At 47.3% G+C, this 22,813-nt stretch overlaps 1 protein-coding gene across 1 annotated transcript in view; it reads right to left on the bottom strand.

Annotated features, from left to right (window-relative positions):
* Window positions 1–335: 335 nt before the first annotated feature.
* The window catches only part of JADE1 (jade family PHD finger 1), a 57,004-nt gene continuing 34,526 nt past the window's right edge, over window positions 336–22,813 (bottom strand). Inside the window, 7 exon segments of the mRNA XM_029234626.1 lie at window positions 336–3,535; window positions 6,990–7,107; window positions 12,586–12,915; window positions 12,917–13,108; window positions 16,767–16,883; window positions 18,137–18,304; window positions 21,275–21,486. Coding sequence (XP_029090459.1) covers window positions 2,628–3,535; window positions 6,990–7,107; window positions 12,586–12,915; window positions 12,917–13,108; window positions 16,767–16,883; window positions 18,137–18,304; window positions 21,275–21,486 — 2,045 coding nt within the window. The 3' untranslated portion in view covers window positions 336–2,627.

The raw sequence follows: 22,813 nt of genomic DNA, 5'->3' as shown, positions 1-22,813 counted from the left end.
ACATTCCAGGCAACTTTACAAAAGTTTAACTAGCCTACATTTTGACATAATACATTGATCATAATCAAAGATATTTCTTGGTCAGGATGCACAAGGAAAGATAGATAAAGCTTTAAAAAACAAAAAAAAAAAGAAAAAGGAGGAGGAGAAGGAGAAAAGAAGAGCAAATGGTTCCGTACTCAGAGTGCAGGTGGGCAGGTTCGGCTGGCTGGTTGCCGCTCGTGCGGCCGCACGCATACAGAGTTCCCAGCAGCACATGAAACTCACCCACTCACAGAGCTATCATTACACTGTGCCAGAGAAACTGAGCTCTGTACCATTTGCATTTCAAAGCAGGAATTAAAAGTGTGGGCTTTTTGTTTTGGGGTGTTTAGTTCTTGTGTGGGTTTTTTTTTTTTATTTTTATTTTTTGTTTTGTTTTGTTTTTGGTTCAGCATAACTTGGAACGTTTGAAAGCTTTTCAACCTAAATGTGGGGAAAAAACAGGTAAGGCATTATTTTTGCACAAAACTAGCATTCCTAATAGTGCAAATGAATCTGGTACCTCTTATAATGGTGAGAGGTCATACACTTAACTAGAATTAATTTAGATTTTCTTTTTATGGCTTGACAGATTATCCCTCTATATATTCTACTCTCACCCAGAGCTGTTGCTGTAGTCAAAAGATAACTGTAAATCGAGTCCACCTTCTCCTGTATCCAGCAAAAGGTTTTTTGCTCATATGCGAAAAAAAAAAAAAAAAAAAGATTTTTAAATTATGCCGAGTTAATGTACAACTTGGATTCATAAGAAACTTCTAGTATCTGTAGCAACAGTTTATCTGGACAACAGTCTTTGAAAAATGAGCCCCATAGCTCAAAAATAGTCAATCTAAAAACCTGGGTCATTCTTTCCCCTCCCCTGAATTAGCTACTAAAATGTATTCGAAAAGTTAAGACTTGGTTTGAAAAATGCCATACATACAATGGGGATGTATCAGATCCACTATTTGATCATCTGATAAAACTTGCATAGCAAGATGGAATTCAATAAGCCTTTTTCCTTGTTGACAATCGTCCGGAAGACTTGAAAGGTAACTACAGAACTCAAAGCATTACTCATTAAGTATCAGAATGTCCCTGCCACATGGAAACAAATGTATAAATGAATCAGGAATCTGAATACTGATATTAACAAACTAAAGGATAATTTAGGGGAAGTTGGGCTTGTTCCAAGTGCCCATAACTCTAAATCTCATTGCTACTTAAACTTTCCTTAAGTTTGATTCACAACTACATTGAATTCCAAAAAAAAATTAACAGGACCTTAACACTATCCACTGTCTTAATACATAATGCACTGCAGCGAGTGCAAAAACAGAACATTGTACTCAAATTTAATGCTAAATTTATTATTGCTGATAACTTACTAGTTATTGCCGTTTGCAATTAGAAAGTCCAAGTTACGAACTAGAGCTTAGAACTCTGACTCCAGAAAACCTATTACACGTCAATCTCTTTCCTGTATAACCTTGGTCAATCGATGGTAAGAGGTTATCGCAACTTATTGCCTTTCTATTTTTTTTTAAATATAACCTATTTTGCTTTTTTTTTGTTTTGTTTTTCTTGTTTTTTGTTTTTTTGTTTTTTTTTTTAAAGGAATCTGTTCATGTTGGAAGGCCGGATTCCCCAACATATGCACTAGTGGTCGGCTCTGGGAAATATGAGTCACCAGAGTCTGGAAGTTCATCACTTGAACTTGAATAGCCATTGTATTGTTGGAAGCCAGATGGCCAGTTTTTGCCAATGGCCAGCGAAATCCCAAGCTGGCCCAAAAGGCAGTGGTTAGGGAAGAGAAAGGTCAAAAGGACTGGTAAAGACGGGACCTCAACTGCCCTTTCTCACAGATGGAACTTTGTAATGGCTTCACCCTCCACCAGCCCTATATCCACAACACATTCAAGGGCTTCTGGCAGCAGGACCTTGCTTACATTTACCCTAAATCTCCAAGCTCCAGCGGCTCTACCCTGTCCCTTCAGATCTTCCAGTAATGACTTTTAAATTTTCTCTTCCCTCATCTGCTATATTTACACATGAATTCCCTAGAGTTACTGAAGCTTCAGAGCTACTGCCCGTATACTATAATGAAACAAAAACAGCCTTGTGGGCCAAAGTATAAATGTGATTTCAAGATCCACCACAGTCCTAGAAAATAAGTTTTATGGGCTATTAAATGGTACGTGAGCGTTTCTCAAGAACCATATCTGATTCTGTATATTCAGGTAACCAAGAGTTTGTGCTTTGGGAAGAATACAGAGGGCAGTAAAAACTCATGAGGCTTATTTAAAAGCCTTGCCCTCTTTAGAAACTTAATTCATCCATTCTTATTTTAGTGTTTAATTCAGCCTCTAGTCTTAGCAGTGTCTTACGGTTACAATCTAACTCTTGTGTTTCCTCAACAAGTTGCAAATAACACACTTCTCACAACAATGATTTATAAATGACTCAAAAAAAAAAAAATTCAATCTGAATTGCAAGTAAATGTGTTTGTGCAGCTCAGGAGTGACGGGTTTCTGCTCGTCCCCCGTGTCTGAACTCTCGCCTACCCCGTGACAAGCCCGTGGTGCTCCCAAGCCATCTCTGCTTCATCAAGAGGCCAAAATGCTTCTCCTGATAATGTCTGTCCTCCTGTTAATGGTGCTGCTGGCATGTATACATTTCTTTTCTGATGCCTCGCTCTCTGAGTCACTCATCTCTACATCAGGGACGTACCCGTCATTCTCGTTGTCAGATTTCAACTTGCTCTTTGCCCTCTCCTTGGCTGGAACTCGGCCTAAGCCCAAATAGGGGTAGTCTGAGTGCTGGTGGCAGGCCCCCTCGTGGGCCTCTCCCTGCTGCTGCCGTTCCCCCTTCTTTGGAATCCGGAATCCTCCCCAGTTTTTCACTGGGCTGGCAGGTGTTGTAGGCACTTTGACTGCAGTCTGGTTATAGTTTACTTTGATTAGGGAGCCGTTGCACTTGGGCACCGTCTCTTTCCTCGTGCCGGGTGCTGACTGCCCCACTCCAGGGGAGGTGGCAGCTCTTGTGTTGTCCACATGCCTCTGGGACATGTCTGTGGACCTGAGAGGCTTGTGACTCTGTTTGAAAGGTCTGTCCTTCAAGTCTCCTTTACCAAGATCACAATGAAAACGATGGTCTCTTCTGTTCCCGTGGTCTGGCATCACCACACCATTTTTCTGTTGTGCTGATATGAGACGTGCTTCTGCAAAGGTCTTTTCAAAACTCAAAAAGCTCTCTGGGACCACCATCCCCTCCCTTCTACTGCCCAGGTCTGGCTGCTTTAGCAGGGTTTTGCCTTCACTCCCAGCACTGTTCTGCAGTGGATCTCGCTTATGGGGCTTTTTCATCGAGTGAACCAAGGAAGTACCCATTTGCTTCCTGAAGAACGCAGAATGCCACTTCAAGTCCTCTATCTTGGGGGCATCGGGGCCCACAGAAGGGCTGTTAAACAGAAGCATGTTTTCCAGTGACGAGGAGGAAGAAGAAGGCGGCGCACCTACGAACACAAAAACCACACGTCAAGGAGAGTTACAGCAGAGGCAAATCCAGAACAATAAAATTCCAGACCCTCAGCAGGGCCTTCCCACCCAACAGTAAAACACACAGCCACCCACTTTGTACAAGTTCGGTATTTACAGTAAAGGTAATTACCTGCCGTGAAATCTGGATACTCAATATCCTCTATTTTCTAAAACAGCTTAAGTTCATGTACTTTTTCATGAAACAATGTCTTTTCAAGGAATACATTTTCCGTCAAACAAAATAACTGATCTGATTTTCAAATGGGATTTCACTGCGGAATCCGTCTGCGGTGAAGCAAGCACTGCTTCCACCCGGTCTCAGAGCAGCGCCTGCCAAGAGCTGCCACCTGCCACGCCTACAGACGGGGGGGGGGGGGGGGGGGGGGGGGGACTGGGGCTTTTAAGGTTCTTTCTCCAAATTATCTACACCCTCACAGCACGACATGGCTATGATGAGGATAAATACACGTCAATTGTGAAATGAATAAAGGAAGGTGTTTGTTTGAAATCGTTCTTGACACAGAGTACATCTGTTTACTCTCATATGTAAAACCCATTTGTGGAATTAAACTGAATTGCCATCCAGCACAAGGATAAGTTAAATTGGTGTTTTTCAAACATTTCTGAGGCAAATCACAGTAAGAACTAAGTTTCACAATGTAACCCAGTAAAAGCTCACTTTTCCTGCAATCATATTAGCCTTCATGGCCTGATAGGCACTCTGACAGTTTCTGTTCTATCTCACTTGTTTTAATGCTAGTGATGACCTGCTAAATTAATCTCACAACCCGGTAATAAACTGTAACCCTCAGTTTGAAAACTACAGGGTGAATTCATAACATACTAGAGTTCATCAGAAGGACCACGTTCCTGCAAGAGCCTCCAGAGCACCTACAAAGAGCAGTTTTCATGTTTCCTGAGTTATGAACCACCAGGAAAACAAGGTTCCACCCCAGAGTAGCAGGCAGGAGCCCATGTGAGAGTTTAACTGCTGAGCGGAAATGGACACTGCACGTAAACAGAACAGAGCTAGCAACTCTAAACGTAAAATTATCATGACCGTAGGTAGGGGAGGGTGTTTTACAATCTGCTGGTTTAGAAATGGCTGCTTTCTCAATAATCAAACTCAGGGTCAACCATCACGCCACACGTATTATTTCTTTTATGTAGTCACCTAATGTGGGAAAATAGGAAGGTAAGAGGGGCTATTTTCCAAGCTCTGATTTCTCTCCTGACTTGGGATCCATGTCTCTGAAGGGCCTCTGACTCTCATAAGTATTGTCTCCACTGAGGACACTCATCCAGCAGAAGGGCCGTGCCCATTCTTGGAACCACGGGACAGTTTAAACTATGGATCCTAGTGACACATGTTAAGTCAGGGCCATCTCTGCCTCACTCGGAATCATCTCTCTTACAAGGTAGCAGTGTGAGGCACGAACGACACAACTGAAAGTCTGAAACTGGAAGAAGAAAAAAGGCATCCCAAGGGGTTTCCACTTCATTCCCTGGGGCAGTTCACAGGAAGATTACCATTGCTTCCAACCCGTCATACCTAGTGTGGGTCATTCCTCAGAGGGTGGTGAGGACCCCTTTTCCTGTTCTGGAACAGCAGTAGGACTTCTGAACGTAGATCTGCATTACATCTGTTACACAAAACACTTCCTAACCTTGTTAAGAAGCTCAACCACTTACCAAAAAACCTCAGCCACGAAATACAAGGGAAAAAAAAAAAAAAAACTGCCTGCAATAACCATGAAAAACGACTCGAGTGAAATCAGATGAAAACGTTCTTTACAGCTTATTTTCATAGGTAATCACTCATTACGTAAGGACTTTTAACAAGAGTCACAGAAAGCCCTCCACTGGCAAAGCTCCACAGACACAACCTGCACTAATGATCCTGGGCGGCAGCAGCTCGGCCTCTGCAGCTGGAGGCTGGGTGATCCGCACCAGACAGCCTTGGGGTGGGGGGTGGGGGGGGCTGCTCTTTACACAAGGACACACCACGGGCAAGGGAGAAAACAGGTCCCCTATTTTATCTGCATTCAAGTAGGAATAACGAAGAGACAGAAGTTCACCTTAAAGAATCTGAGTCAAACTGCTTGTACTCGTGATACCCTAACTCAGAAAAATCTATTTTAAAAGTTTGACAACTCTAAAGTCTAGCTGACGATATAACACTTGATATAGCTGGGAAGTATTTACTCTTGGGAAGGAAATTACCTAGGATGATATTATTAATACGTTAGTGCTATCAAAACAATGTAACACACTTCAAGAATATCTTTTAAAACTCCCCAAGCTTTTTCTCTCTTTGTTCGGCTGACCAGTTTGCCTCTAGTCACACATATCCAGTTAGTTTTAGGTAAACCCAGAATGTGGATTTCAACATAATAGGTTATAACAACTTCTTTGTTGTATCTGTGTTTCCTAATCTACAGAGACGAAAAGCCACAGAAGCAGAAGGAGAGTAAGCCGGGGGACTCTGCACAAGAGGCAAGCAGGGCAGACACTGCTGCTCTAACTTCAAAGGGCAGCAGACACGAGGTCCCCTAAGACCCGCCTGCTCGTGGGTCATGGTTCTGCCTGATCCGCACTCGACAGACTCTTCCTCCTCTGAAATCCTTATAATGCCTGCCTTCTGGGGCTTCTCATCACGGAACGCTAGTGCGGAAAAGCACTTCAGAGGGCAGGATTCTGGACCAAACCTCTTACAGACCAACAGAGTCCCGGAGAGGTTAAACAACTTGCCCTCCTATGCACTTGATCTCAAAGTCACTCAAGTGTTCTCCGGAGGTGGGGGAAGTCCATGTCTTAGTTTTCTTTTTCTCTTTGCCAGAGCAATGCAGCATAGGCAGCACTAAATAAATATGTTGTGCTGAATCTCGAAAGTATTCAAAATTCCACCTGCACCAAAATAATCCACTGTGAATGTTACCTAAACATGGATACGTGCCTTAAGTACACAGTCTTAAGATATATTTACCGTATGTTACAGGCAGATCCAAAGGCTAGATAATTATAAATCTTTTTAGGTATCCCCATGATACTTTACATTTATCAAGTGCTTTGCAATATGTAAGTTACTCTTTCGAGTCTCACAGTTGTTCCCAGGAGGTAGCAGGAGATCTCATCCTCACGTTACATGTGAGGAAACGAGGGAGACTTGGAAAACTTAAGACTCGCTTGTGTTGAGCCTTTAAGTAGCCAATACAGGATTTGACCCATACATGAGGCCCAGTTCATAGCCCTCTCCTCTAGACCATGGTGCCTCGAATGCCTGAAGATTTTCTTCAACAACAAAAGCCTTTGCTTCTTTGATTCTTCTACAGTATAAAATAAAATTAAAGAAACTAGCATTTTTTTCCCTTAACAGAGGGCTTACAAACCCCTGCCCTATTGTTTGACCTACCGGGGCTTAATGCATACCTGAAACTCTTTCTTGCTCCAAAAGCTTAGTGTAAAGATTGAATATCTGTTCCTGGACTTTGCACACAGATCGTTTAATCTTTTCCCTGCGGGTCACCATGTAAGTGAGGTTCCGAACCTAGAACGTAGAGAATAAAGATTCTAAGTAAGCAATACATTATAACAGGACTTTGGTGTTTTTTGTTTTTTGTTTTTTTCCTCTTTACCTGAGAAAAATTTGTCCTACTAGGTCCTTGAGTGACTTTTGATATCCAGATGTACTTTAAACATTTTAGCTAATCTCTAAGCCTCCCTTTGGGTGCTAACAAGTATTCTGCGTATACCCCTCAAGGTGGGTAGCAGCACAAAAGAGGCTGTCAGAGGAGGTCCTGCCCCTGCACCACACCTGGCCACAGGCTCCTCCTGGCGAAGAGACAGACGCCCATCGGTGTCCAAGTCCAAACATGCCAGCTCTTGCCAAAGGACTCTGCTCATCACCCCTTCAGTATCCTCTTCCCATGAATTCTATCGTCAGAGGCTTCAGAGCAGTTCAGAAGCCACCTCTGCTGCACTTTATCAAGCATCTTCTGAAGATGGAACTAGACAGCATTAGGGTCAAGGGCCATCAGAGGGAGAAGCCCCTCACAAACAATGTCCCCACACAGGGCTCACTAGAAGGCCAAGTAGTCACCAGGAATCCAAGTAAACTTCTTTTGTTGACACTGAACTCTCTGAAGTACCTTGGAACTTACAGGCCGCTGTGTTCCTACAGCGTGTGAACACCTAGGGAACATCCTTCTTGCTTTGCCATTGACTTGCTAGCTCAGCCTCTCAAGGCCAGCTTTCTGTATCACCACCTGAAAAACTGAAACTGCCCTCTTCTCGATTCATCGGTCAGTAACCGAGAAGACCCCAGCACTAGGAGCTCCGCTTTGCATCTGATGTGCAACCACTGGGGAACTGCATGCAAATGCTCATTCACCAGTAGTAACCAATCAACACTTAAATTTGTTCCCCGTTTTCAGAGCCACCTGTGATCAGTCAATACAGAATCAAATTTTAATGACTTAATCAATAAACCCCCTTAAATCTCTCAGTCCTAAAGCCTACTGGTAAGACCTGATTAGATTGCATGGGCCTGAAAACACAAACGTCAAATGCAACACAGCAGATAACACAATAAACCTTTCTTCAGGAAGATGTGGACAAGACCACCCCAGTAAGCTCAGTGGCAAGACTGAAAACAGGGACTGCATATCCCCATCAGCTCCTACACCAAAGGCATGACTGCACTCTCCTAACGCTTGGGCTATCCCTTCTCCTGCCACCTTCCCCCAAGGCCACTAACCTTTTGGCAGTGAGAGTGGCAACAAGCGACACACACAGCCCTGCATTTTGGCTTATGTACAGATACACCACCCCTAAAGAACCCTAACAACTCCAGCTGTTCTTCCCCAGCTGTGTTCAAGGCAGCCTCCTTTCCAAGAGGACACGAGGCATTAAGAGGAACAGGTCAGCTGGCTTTCACATTTGCATTGCTCACGTTGTAAGTGGTATAATTTCCTGGCCTAAAGCAGGACCACCAAGTCAGGCTTCTCTTGATCCTAACCTATTCGCTATTTGTTTAGGATCTTCCTAACACTTCTTGATAAAAATAAAAATTATCTTAAAGAACTGAGAATAAAATCACTCTTCCTGTCTCAAAGTAAATCTTATTTCAGTGTCATTCACCCTGGTTAAAGCACATTCTTTCTCTGACAGCCACGCACCCTCAGGCCAGGAAGTAGGTGTCCTTTATAAGAATTCTGACCAGTTTGGGGATGGAGGTAGCTAATAGGCGACCCTCTTTGATAAATATTGCTCCACCCAGGGGAGATAAAGAGTAGAAGGTCAAAAAGAGGAAGGGGCCGAACCTAGATCCTTATCACAGGCTCAAAACAACTGGAAAACATACAGAACGGTTTTTACATTAAGACAGGGAATCCAACTTGTGGAAATAGGAAATGGAAACAAACTCTCTGACATCCTAGGAGTGGACAAGGTTACTCTCCTATTCAAGTCAGATGTACAAAAGAGATACATCGCTTTTTACTTAAAATTGTCAATGGAAAGAGCAGAGCCAGAGAACCTGAACTTCGTATATTACTCAAATTTAATTTTGGTGTCTTCACTTCCCCCAGGAAAGAGTTCCACCCTGGCTGTTAAGTGGGAAATTCCCCACTTCCATTCCCCATGCTTTCTGATACGAGACATCTAACTGTGACCCCAAGAAGCAAAGGTCGGGGTTTTCAACTGGAGCAAATCAGCCCCTGAATAAACCAGGCCGGCTGACCACATTAGTATAGTGAGTGCCCTAAACCTTACCTCTCTCTTGCACAGAACACCCTAAAGGGCAACTTCCATAAGCAGCCCCTGTATGTAGAGCTGAACTGAGGCTCTGTCCTCAACACACACCCTGCTTGGCCCTTCCTGTACACTGCTAGACTGCTAGACCTAGCCTCCCGCCCACCCCCAACCCCCCGCTTCATCTTCTCCCAATTGCCAGCCAGGTGGTAGGCAAAACCACCAGCCCTCGGCTGCCACCCCTCATACCACGTTAAACCCAAGAGTCAGGCTTTCCCCAAAAGCAGTGGTTCCCAAACAAACACGTAGGGGCCCTAAAACACAGAATGCTGGCCTCCAACCCCACCGTTTCTGGAGTCAGAGGTGGGATCCAAAAACCTGCAGGTCACGTTGCTGCTGGTTGAGGACCACGTGCTGAGAACCACTGCCCTCAGGAACTCGATAACGACCTCAAGTTTTCCTGAATCCCAAACATTGCTTGCAACACTAAAGCTTAACATGCCTCTTGTTCGGGGACAACTGTAGCCTCTGTCAGACTGTCAAGAGGTGACCATTCCACCAAATGTTGAGTAAAATGGTGCCCCGGGACCTGACCCCTTTCGATGCCCCAGGCAGGAGTGCAGAGGTAGCATGTTTTTTTATCTGAGCAAGTACTCATTTGCTGAACTCACGTTTATTGCATCCTTTAGAAGACAGTGTTTGGGGGAAAGGAATCCCACCAGAGTGAAGTGGCAGCCCTGGGAACTTGGCACGGCACCCGCCATATATCGGCAATCGTGTCTTCAGGTTCCCAAACCCACCTGAGTCCATTCCTGTCATCTAACTTTCTGATCCAGAACTGGAACCCGGGTGTGCAAAATGCCCCACAGTGTATATCTGCAGGAAAGAGCCACTACCGTTATCAGAGAGTTGTCTGCCTCTCTAATGAAGGGTACTCACTTGTCAGTTCTGAAGAGACCACACGCCTTGATCACAGCCCCACATATTAACCTGCTACGAAATGCTGTTGTGTGAACTGGGCTGGACTTTAAGTTACTTGAAAAACAGACTTACGATTTATTCTTACTGTCACCCCTGCCCTGATGAGTCTTTGGCCTAATACACTTCTTGTTTATAATCACAAATAACTGTGCACTCTGGGGCACGGCGGCCAAGATTTCCACTTTTTAAAGCCTCCACCATCGCAGGCCTCGTGGAACATTCTGGAAAACACATTTTTCATTTTAATAAGCCCGTTTTAGACTGACGCTAAATGCCCTCAAATCTCTTAGGCTCTTTAATAAAGTAAATATAAGTAATAGCACACACACAAAAATCCTGATTTATTCCCTGTTTCTCATACATCATTGGCATCATTCTACTTAAAACGCAACAGTGATGACTCCAAAAAAAAAAAAAAAAAAAGTTTAGAATTTAATCGTAAGTGCGTGTTAATCTGAGTGACTTAAGTACAGAAAAGAGTTAGTACACCACAAGCATTTTCTACACTTTTATTTTGTGGTGATTGCGAGACAAACACAGTCCAAACATTAGACTTTTCGTCCTCCCTCCTGAGGACTGTCTGACTCCAAGTACAGCAGTTGTCAGGTTGGGACAAGGCTTCTCACCAGGATTCGAGTTTCTCCCTTCTGAATCCCTTTCTCATCTCTAACAAAAAGGCCACACATACATGTGGTTGAGAGGCGAGGTCTTCTTTACACTCACCACCGGGGTGGGGGTGGGGGGGCACAGGAGCACAAGAGCCTCACACACCCTCTTCCCGCCTGGCCTCCGCCTGAACCCGCCTGAATCCGGAATCTTAACCTGGTGCCTGGAAGGGGCGTCACAAGCAGCCCGCACTGTCAGGTACTCAAAGGGTCTCTTCTAAGGAACACTTACAAACACTCTCACTGCTACGCCTTCTCTACCAGGGCAGGGCAGGTCTCTGTGAGAGCTCGGTCTTTCGGTTCCATACTTCTCCCCTGTCCCTATTCTTTGCCTACACTCCCGCTGCAAATCACCTCTGAGTCAGATTCTCTCCCAGGCAGGTGAACCACAGCCCCCATTAATAAGTCAGGTGCTTGGGGGAGACGCGTTAACCGCTTCAGGACACTTAGGTGCCTTTCAGCACGGGCTGCTTTGGGCCCGAAGCCTTAGTTCCATCTGTGCACTAATGAATTTAATCACTGTCGGCGGTCGGGGCAGTCAGGGGCGCTGACGCGAGAAAGCGCTCTAAGACACATCGCCGACTAGCAAGCTTCAGTCAGAGACTACCTGCAGGGAGGCGGCGGCCCTGGGGAAAAGCCAGCCGGCTCCTAGAGTTCTGCCTGTAGCCGGAAGGGAGGTCCAGACTGGGACTCCAGAGGTACTGGAGAATGGGCGAGACGCCAACCAGCCAACAGCTGCAGGAAGGTGCCACCAGCCGAGGCTCCAGGCAGCCACGGGCCACCACACGGGCCAATCCAGTGGTGAGGGCATTCGAAGCGCGCCGCGCGGGACGGGGGGGCTCCCCGGGTCAGATCGGAGGCCCCTGTGCACCAGGAGTCCTGCCCCACGCCCACTCTAGACACAGCACACAGACACACACGGACACAGACACACATGCACACACAACATATACACAGCCTGAGTGATGACTTAGCACCTCACTGCCGGAGTACCCTGGGGAACAGATACGCATGTGTATGGCAGCTCATGCCCACACATCAGCACCCACAGCCTGCTCTGCTCGGCGACTGTACCGGGAAGGCCACCGCCAGTTAGGCAAGAGGCGGAGCTGGGTCAGAGAGGCAGTGCTTCCCTCTCCTTAATGAGCCCATGACCAGCACCTAGAAAGTGTTTCCCCAGGTTCAGCAAGAAACTGCCCTACCTCGGCCCGCCCCACCCACCCCCTCACCGTTAATTAAATCCACTCTGGTTTTCTAACTCAGTTTGTAAACAATTCTGAGCCCACCCCTTGGGCATCTTCCTGGGGGGCTCAGTTCCCTCTAGCTCTAGAATGAAGGGGGGCGGGGGAGGGGAAGACACACCCCATTTGACCTTCCAGAAGAACAGTAAGAACTAACGAGGAAGTGTTTAAATCAGAGAGGCTCCCCGGGCTCTGTGGCCGTCTTGTGTGTGTGCACAGTGAGTTTACCAGCCCATAAATAGATTCAACCAACACAACCTCATGCTGAAGTATGTACAAGGGTCTGAGAGGAAATGCACTGGCTACCACTCCTTGCTCTGGGCAAGCGGTCGCCTCTTTGCAATCTTCTTCTCTACGTCACCACAAGGTGTCAGTGTCGACCATTACCCTCTCCAGGTCCTGCCGCAGGTGCGTGAACAGCTGCAGCCTCCTGAACAAGACATCCTGCTCCCGCTTCGCGAGATTGTCCTCTTCGTCCTTCTTTGGGGTGATCAGGGGCTTGTTGAAGTTGACCTTCCTCTTCAACTTCCAGTACTGGTACAGGAAATCCACGACCTCCTCGGGCAGCCGCAGGGCCCTGGCAACATCCAGCAGGTTGACGAAGGTGTAGAACTCATCCTCCAGCTGCTGCAGCTTTTGCTTCCGGACACTCACCCGGTGGGCCTCCTCCTGATTCTGCTCAAGGCTGCCAAAGGGCTCCAGCGGATCCCGGGGGGGGGCACTCAGGGGCCCCGTTCTCCCGAGCGGCCCCCTCACCGAGGCTCTCGTCGGGCTTGCGATGTGAGCTGTGCTTCGGGCAGTAGGACTTGAACTTGACTTCGTCGTTCTCGGCCAAGATGGTCTTCATCTCCAGGCCCCGGTCGAAAGCACAGGTCACGTGGAAGGCTGTGCGGCAGTTCTTCACAGAGCACTGGCAAGAACACGCAGACAGCAAGAGGAGAGAGATTAGGGAGTGACAGTGACTGAAGCCCCGGGTGCCAGGCACCCCCTCCCTACACACGCACAGGAAGAGCTGCACTTGGAGCTCGTGCCGGGACAGAGGAGCTTCACGCGGATTCACCCTGGCAGATCCAGTTGTGTTTTAAACAAGCTACAGCTTGGGATTTAAGGGAACTCTTTTTTCATAAACCGAACCATAACTCTCCTGGAAAAGCAACTGCATCCAATAACCGCCTCTTAAAGCAGACACGATCACACAGATGGCACGTGTAGACAAAGGGGGCCCTGGCGCTCCGATTATACTCAGAAGAGCGTGTGCCCAACATGCAGAGTATATCCTGAGGCATTCATTTGTCTCTTCTCATAGGTCTGGGCTTTTTTAATGCTTATATAAAAAGCCTGAGTGGCGAGAATCTCCTCAGGAAGAATGACCACCAACCAGAGTTTTGAAAGGCACGTGGATCCTCCTTCCTAAGCCACAGCCAGGATGAGTCCCAACACCAGTGGGAAAATAAATGGCACACTCCTCCTCCAGCAGCGAGGGTTGCTCAAGACTGAGGAGGGTGAATTAAAAACTCCCAAAGACTGGAAAGGAAGAGGAGACCAGGACAATCCAGGACAGGAAGGATGGGACTGGTCTCCGTACCCGAGGAAGCTTTTGCCAGGCGCAGAGGCTTCCAGGCCAGTGGGGCACAAGCTCTGAGATCTGTGTGCGCTTCGCCTGGCAGGGCAACCGTGAGGGACCTGCTGCTTGTGGGTCGAAGGCAGGTCAACGTAGAGGCCAGGCATCACCCAGCTCTGCCCCGGCCTTACCAAACACCTCCCCCCTCCCTCTCACCACCCCACCAGGGGAACCCCGTAGTGCCTCCGATCCAGACGGCAGGCCAGAGGCCTAGCAGGAGAAAAGTGATTTCTCCCCATCTGATCTTGCTGGGCGAATTCCTGGAAGGAGGCTCCCTGTGGTGACTGAAGCCAGTCCCTTAAAAAGCAACAGTGTATTGTATGAGGCCAAGGGATCCGGGCACGCCAGGGCTGCAGACAGGAGCAGAACTGAGTGGCCCCAGGCCAGCTGAGAAGCTTAATTAATTAAACTCATTCAGTAGAGCCCTGCACAGCACCACCACAGATCGCAGCGGCGTGGGCTGGGGCTTCTTCCCCTAATCATTGCAGTCTTTAAGAGGTGACTCACTGCCAGTCATGATTTCTCCCATTATTAAAAAGTCGCTTTCACCCAGAAGTACAGAAAATCTAGCTCCCTTCACAGAAAATCAATTCCCCCGCTGAAAACACTTAAAGCGCATGAACTAACATAAATCTGTAATTTTATCTATAATAATAACCTCAATTCCAAGGAATGTGTGAAATCAGCTTTAGTGGCAGAACACACACACACACCTGGTCACTATCAGTACACACACACACACACCTGGTCACTGTCAGTACAAGACAAAGTGCTCCTCCCTCCTAGCAGGCAGCCAAGTGGGAAGCAAAGTGGGAACAGATGACGGAGACACTACCAGTGTTTGGCTTAAACGACACTTCAACTCAGCGCCCCGACCTGAAAAGAGGAACTCGCCACGGCAGAACATTTATACGGGGCTTTGTAAAGACGCCAAATGGCCTTCCTCTGGGTTTTCCTATTCAGGTTGACTCAGCAAACAGATGTTACAGAAACGTAAGCCAGAGCCTTTCCAGCTGCAGACATTTCAGACAGGAATTCTTTAATAAAATCAGTCTATTCTGTGAAGATATGAAAAATCATCAAAAACTTCCTTGGCCTCTCCTCCTTCAAATTCATGTTCTGGGAAAAAGAGGTCAACGGCAACAAAAAAGTCATTTTATCGTCTCTCTTCAAAAGAGACACAGAGATCCCAATCGACCGCCTCCTGGAAACATCAGTGAAGGACCTACTCAGTAAAGGGCGTAATTTCTATCCTCAGAAGAACATCGGGTAACTTGGAAGAAAACGATGTCCATTTCCCTTGGTTTGCCCCAGCCTGTTCCCTGCAAGTGTTTGCACGGGCCATCTGCACGCACACACACACACACACACACACACACACACACACACACACACACACACACACACACACAGCTCTGTGTCTTCTTTTATTTTGTGGCTTTACAACATTTCTCCTTCACTCCCTCCTAACACAACGCTCAGGCCAGAGGCTTTTGTCATGTTTTAATTTTAAGCAGATTCCATTCACATCCAAAAATCTGCACTATTTTCAAGGTCCACAGCCAAATCCCACCAGCTGTCTCATGCCTCACCCTCTGAATATTCTGTTACATTTTGGATTCTCGAACACCAGTGGAAGTGATAAGGAAGAAAAAGCACAACAGCTTGGCGTGTAAAATGAAAACTTTTAAAAAGAAACACCAGTCAGTGGATACCTTACACAGAGGAATATTTATCAGCCAAAATACAAGTTGAGTTTGCCAAATGAGGTCATTTCTTTAAAAGCCCCGACCGGCAGTTTGACCGAGCTTGTGGAGTGAGTGAGTGAGTGAGAGAGAGAGAGAGAGAGAGAGAGTGTGTGTGTGTGTGTGTCTGTGTGTGTGTGTCTGTGTCTGTGTGTGTGTGTGTGCCAAGCCGTTGCGTGTCCTGCATCAAGAGGGCGGCCGCCCCAAACCGGCACCTCTGCCCACGGACTGTGACGTGGGGACCAAGGAGCGGCCGGCGTCCCTGAGCTGGCGGCCCCACAGAGGCAAAGGGCCAACGGCAGCCGCAGACAGCATCTGGAGACCGCGGTGGGACAGCACCTCAGGCCTCCGAGGTCACGCCTGTCTAGACGCCAAAAGCGTGAGGCCCGGAGAGGAACTTCTCAGGCAGCACTTAAGACAACACCAAGAAACAGCGCGCCATCAACAGTCTCTCCGTGATCCTGTTATCTGCCTCACGGCTGTCTACACCTGCCTGTACGTGGACACAGAAAACGCAGGCTGGCTTCTTACGTACAAGCTCCCCTCCCCCAGCCCCACCCTCCCCCACACTGTACCGTAAAAAAATCAGATATTCAGACTGGGCAGAACCCCTGGTGCAGCACCTCATGGGTGTCCCTCCACCCAACCGGTCGGTGCTCCAAGGAGTCCCCGTTTTGCCAAATGCAAAAGGGTTGGCGTGCCAAGCTGACTTCCAACAGTGCGCACCGCACCAAGACACCCCATGCGCACACCTCTGAAACCAGCGGCGTCGGGGGCAGCCACAGAGGCAGGGCTGCCGCTCGGCAGGCGAGAGGGTGACTAAGCCTCCAGTGCCGAGACTCCAGTTCTTCCCCAGAGCTGTCGGCCTGTGGAAAGAGCTGCAATGCCAGGCTTTGGGCAGGGAGGGAGAAACCAGATACAAACTGGAACTGCCCTGCAGCTCAGGCGGACTTCTGAGTTGCCCTGTGACGGTTACAGCTGGGGTTCCGGTCACACTGGACACTATCCACCAATAGAAGGTGTGTATACTGGGCTGGAGACATCCCTCAGCAACCTCAGAAGGGCTGTGAGAACCTCGTCCTGCTTCCTGGATTCTAGCCCCATCTCCAAACCCTGTGACGGTTAGCTCACAGAGCCCTCCCCTGTCCCGCTCCCTGGAACACAAGGAAGGGTGATAATGCCATCCTGACTAGGCTGGTTACCTGTATGGAGGCCCCAAACTTCTCATTGCAGAGGCTGCACACCAGCGCCCACCGACTGCTGGGGATGTGAGACACCTTCGTGATGGGCTCCATCTTCTCAGGGCTGCCAATGCTCACCTGGAGGCCCAAGAAATAACAGGACAGGGTGGCAGAGGTCGTCAAGACAGGGGCCGAACACAGATAGCAGCAACTCAGAGACCCATTCCTTCCCCACGGCCCTCCTACCAGAGGATGCCAAGGGGCACTTACCCTCCGAGCGCAGGTAAAACCCCACTTTAAAGCATCAGGACAGCACAGGGACCAGCTAGGGGCCAGCTCTGGGCCAACTCTACGCCCTCCTCGGGGGGTCACCTGACACAAACGTCCTGTTTGTAAAAACACTCAAGACACCCCAATGCTCACTGCTCACCCGAGTGACAGCAAAGACAAGGTAATCAATCTACTACACCTCTGGTCCACTAAGAAGTGGTCAGGACTGGAAATCCGTCTTAAACGTATTGCAATCAGTTGTGAACGATGGAGCAGAAGTAAACATTGACCACTTTTAATCTCTCTCTCACTAAAGAAAGCCATTCTCTTCAGTCAGAAACTATCACTACATACAAAGCGGAAAACTACCAAGATAAATAAGGTCCCCTCCCTCTCCCCTCAGCCTGGATCACTGAACTGCATCCCTGTTAATACCAAACCGTGAGATTCCCACGCTACCAAGGCCCGAGTCGTGAAGCCTCAATCCAAATCACTCCCAGATACTTTTCCTCGGGAGGAAAATGCACCAAAATCACAGGCCAAAAAAGGCTGAAATCTGAATCACAAATGATAGTCTCAGAGTGAGCCAAGCAAATTAAATCAGTCAAGGTCTGGGACTTGAAATAAATTAGACCAGACCTGAAATTAAAAAGGTTGAGGTAAGTAAGAATTTTAATAAAAAATCACAAAAATGTGACCTAGAGCAGTGGTTCTTTAACCGTGACGGTGCTGTATGCATGGCTCACCAGGCCCAGGAGTTTACGGCCCATCCCAGGGAAAGGACAGAGCCGCACCCAGGCCGCAGCGCGAACGAACGCCGCGGGTCCGCTTCTGGGAGCGTGGCAGCAGCGGAGGGTCAGCTGCAGTGGCATCAGAAGGGAAGTCTGAACACCTCCACCCAGAGTCCAACTCACGGCTGCCTCCAGTTAACACTTCCACAAATTTACACACCACTGACCACATGACAGCATGCTCGAGATTCAATTTAAGGTGGAAAAATGGGTAGCAATTCAAAGGTGTCTTTTTACTCATCGACTACAAAGTGGCCCAGTGATGAATGGCTCCCTGTGAGGATGAACAGCCACGGGCTCCCAAGGTGAACCACCAACACGGGCACCCACCTCGGGGATCCACAGCGCACAGCTGACGTGGACCCACTTGGTCCCACTGCGGGTAGGCTTCATCGCTCCACCTTTCTTGGGACACAACAAACACTTGGGCTGAACCCCCAGGGCACACGTCCGGCACAGCCAACTGCCCTCTGGGACCTTGAGAATTCCGTAACAGGCCTGTAAAGCCACAGCACATCCCCAAGGAAAAGAGAGAAAGAGAAAAAAAAAGAGTTATTTTTACCCTGTGTGTCTACGAATTTTAAAACGCCTAGAAAGATTTTAACAGAAGCACCCCCAAAATAGAGGCACTCCTTTTAGGAAGAGTGCCGGGCAGCCTCACAGCAGCAGTCAGGAGGTGGGTGCAAGGTACAACGTACTTACCTACCAGAGGGTGGTCCTGAAAACTACTTGAGGACAGAAAGGTTTGTAAAAGATCTGCTGTGTTGCTACAGATACCCATCTATATCAAGTTTCTAAATACTTGGGCAGTAAATCCTCAAAACTCTCTCCGGGGCTAGATGGCGGAAGGCATCCCTCTCTGATTTACTGATGTAGGTGGGCTATAAAGTGAGGGAAAAAACACAAAGCAGTTGAGAGCCTCCCAGAGCTATTACACGAGACACCAGTGAAAAGGGGAGGGAACTAAGGACCAGCCTCGCTCCCTGGGCTAAGCAAGCTCTACTGACCAGGCGCCGACACCCCGCCCGCCTCCCACACACAAGTGAGCACAACAGGCGCAGAAAAATGAGACATTCTAGACAAAGGGAATTTGGTCTCTTTGGCAGATATTTAAAACAAAGCCTGCTTTGCATAAGATGGTAAATTACACAAGACAGCAAAAACTGCAGGAATCAAGGCAACTTAAAGTCATTAAGACGGTTCAAAGAAAGAAAAGGCAAACGTTAAAGAAGTGAAGAAACAAAACCAGGATGGTACCAGGAGCACATTCAGAGCCTTTGAAAAACACCAAACTGTTCAGAAGTTTATCCTTAAATGAACTACAAGTCAGGAAGTGGAGAGACAGTAACATAGTTCCAATTCTCCAGACAGGAAAAACACAGCCACTATGCAATCTGAATATCCAGGACGCAAAAAGGAAACCACAGGATGATAGTTCAGGGAAGTTAAGTGACACTAAGATTGGAGCTTAGGAGCACTGTGTCGGTGCCATGAATGAGCCACTGTCAACACAGACTGACTGAAGGAGAAAAAAAAAAAAAAAATTTTTTTTAATAGAGCTAACTGACACTATTAAGGTTTCAAATATCAGAAAGGTCTGTATCAGGCACTCTAGACAAAGTCTCATTTGAAGAGGTAATTTTTTTTTTTTTTTTTAACTGGAAAAGCAAGTCTAAGTAAAACAGAAGATTAAATAAAGGACGCCTGAAAGACAAGTCATGAAGAACATCTCAAAAGCAAAAGGAACCACAGGAAATGCTAATAGGCAACGTGGTGTGGCTGAAAGAACAGCAGACCAGGATCGGGGCAGGGGTGTGGGGGTGGGTGTCGTCCAGAGCTCCCCGAGTTCCAGTTCCAACTCTGCCACTAACCCGCAGTGGGACACTGAACATCCCACCCTGACTTCAGTTAACTCATTTATAAGCAGAGGGTGTGAGCAGTTTTCAAGCAGAACCCTTTTTTTCAAACAAGATTTGTCTCGTGGGGGGGGGGGGGGGGGGAGTAAAATGGCAGGAAAAGAACTGAAACATCATCCAAGTAAATGGCACCAACAACGTAAAAGCAGCAATGGCAGCCACAACGCTCATGGTCTTGAAACGACAAAATCTCTCTAAGAATTCTCCATTATCCCAAGGAAAGCGCCTAGGTAACTTGAAAACCCAGAGCTACAAGATGGGCTATAACGTGACTTCATAAGCAAGAGACTTGTGGTCTCCCCATCAGGATGAGACGGGACAAGGCCACCGCTGGTAAAGTCCTCAGGCAGAAGGGAAACCCAGGAAGCAGACACATTCTAAAGGAAACAACAGTCAGGAACTTCACAAAGCAAACTTGTTTCTTCTTGCCAAGAGGTCACCCAAGCCACTGTCCCACACAAGCCTTTAAGTTGGTTTTAAATCTCAGCATCAACAGGTGAATTCAAAGAAAGTACCTCTGGAGAGCCTATTAACTAAAGAGTGTATGTGAACACATGTCCCCACAGAAATACAAATTACTTCATTATTGCATGAAAAAAATAAACCAAAGAGGTAAGGGTCCAGACTAAGATTCTCCCGAGCTCTTTAGATCACCCAGTGCCCAACCTTACTGAAGCAACCGCCAAATCCTCTCGACATCGCGGAGGACAGGAAATAACTTTCAAGAAAAGGGGACCCTTTCCGCTTGTTCAAGGGCTCCGTTTATCTACTAACATGTTAGCAAATGTTATGTGTTGACTAGTGTCCGAAAAGTATATGTTAAAGCAAGTCCTAACACCCCAGGTACCTCAGAATGTGACCTCGTGTGGAAATAGGGCCACAGGAGATGTAGTCAGTTAAAATGAGGTCACACTGGAGTAGGGTGGGCCCTTCATCCAGCGTGACTGGCGGCCTTACAAGAAGATGGCGACGTGTGAAGACACAGATGCGTGGGGAGGACACCAAGTGACGGCAAAGCCAGAGACCAGCGTCGTGCGGCTGCAAGCCAAGGAACGCCCACAACCGCCAGCAAACCGCCAGGAGAGGCGAGGAAGGGTTCTCCGTCCAGGTTTCAGAGGGAGCGTGGCCCTGCCGACGTCCTGATCTCAGACGTCTAGTTTCCAGATAGCAAGACGATAAACTTCTGTTCTTTTAAGCCATCCAGCTTGTGCAAGGGCAACTAACACAGCAAACTAACCACCTTTTCAAGAGTCCCCCCGCCCCTGCCCTCCAGTGTTCTCGGTAGCTATAAGGCCAGGTGCTGGAGCAGGGCAGAGGGGCTCACACAGTCCCAGTAAACCTGACTTCTGTGGGTGGGAATAAAGACACTATGCGAAGAAAGAATGAGGTCCACAGAGGGTCCTACTCTCCTGGTTGTAAAAGTAACAAGAAATACTTCAAACACTAAGCACCCGTCAGCAACAAAAAAGATGGGCCCACGTCTTTAACTCATGGACCCTGTCTGGAGGAACCACTCCAGGCGGCCTCCTTCCGGGCCCCGCTGCCCACATACCTGGTGCACACAGATGTTGCACTTGTCACAGAACACCATCTCATTGCCGTCCTCACCGTCGGGCGACTGGCAGACGTCACAGACAACGTCTTCGTCGTATTCAATCCCCAGGCCTTCTTCAGTCTCTATAGCATGATTCATATTATCGTAGCATCGCTGTTCAAATTCCTCCAGGACCCTTTCCATGGTGTATTCATCTAACTCAGGCATTCCTGGAGGGAAAATGCCACAAAACCATTTTAATAAATATAATACTATTTATACTAATAAAAATGCACAATGAATAAATAATATTATCAACAAATCTATCCTGAGTGCCCCCCAAATATTTTCTATTGGATGTCCCTCAGACCCTTCCAAGGAAGGGTCTTGAAATTCAAAGGCAGAAAGAGACTTGCACCCAACAGTTTGTTCTTTACGGTCAGGCACTGAAGATGGAGTGCTTGTTGTAAAAAGATCATTCCCCAAATGGTTCCAGGCTATTAAATGCATATATTGTTAGACTGTCGTTTCATTACAATATTATATATACCAACTAGCATGTAAGTGGCTTCAAAACCATGACCACCTATTATGGTTTGGGCATTTTTTTCCAAAAACACATTCCATTCTTGCTACTTAAAATGGTGTCCTGAGAACAGATTTCACTGTGAACGCTCAAATGTTTTTTACCTGGTTTATCCCTCCTCACCCTCTGAATTTACTAAGCTGAGATGCATAGTTAGTCAGACACATGAAAGACTGAAACACAAGGGACGTCTCAAGCAAAGGAGACAGACAGCTCCTGGTGAATCAAAGAAAATGCATTCCTATGCAAGAATGGCCAAAAACAAACTTCAGGCGGTTATCATGGTGTGGTTACGGCTAGTGGTGGGGATGAGACTTTTATTTTCTTCCATCTGCGGACGTATCCCAAACTTCCTACAATGAAAATACTCATGCAGGAAAGAAAAAACAGCGTGTAAAAAATATTCAAACACATGTAACTGGCAAGAAACAACAGAAGTGTCATTAGGGCCCACAACTTATATGCATTATCATAAATTTAATTAACACTTCCAAGTTTTTGAAAACTTGAAGCACACGTTAGCGCTGACACTGTGATAAGCCCTAAACACACAATCAAAAAAGCCACCTATCATCTCAAACCTTATTTCATGACGAGGTCGTTTCTGCGCAGCCAGGAGGTTTCATCTCAATTCCTCCTACCAGTTCCGAAAACACCACTGGCTTTGAAAATACAGCCCTATGCCCTGTAATTAATTTTTACCATTAAAAAGACCAATAAAAGCTAAGACAAACGTCTTTACGCATGCGTTCAATACATGTTGTACAACTGCATCGCTTATCCTGCCCAAGTATTCAGCACCGCCTTGCAGTCTGATGAGTCAGCCCAGCACTCACCACCTAGACCATCCACCGAAGCCCCCGGCCCCTGGCCGTCTGTCCCTCTGCCTTAACACAGGACACCCAGTCAGTCCAGTGTGTTACAGTTGTCTTTACAAAGTAGAATTTTATAGTCTATGAAGCTAAAACATA

Source organism: Monodon monoceros, unplaced genomic scaffold, assembly GCF_005190385.1.
Source record: "Monodon monoceros isolate NGI ecotype Baffin Bay Population unplaced genomic scaffold, NGI_Narwhal_1 Super_Scaffold_20, whole genome shotgun sequence".
Taxonomy (NCBI): Eukaryota; Metazoa; Chordata; class Mammalia; order Artiodactyla; family Monodontidae; genus Monodon; species Monodon monoceros.
Note: the sequence above shows the minus strand (reverse complement) of the source record. Positions and strands in the feature narration are given on the sequence as shown.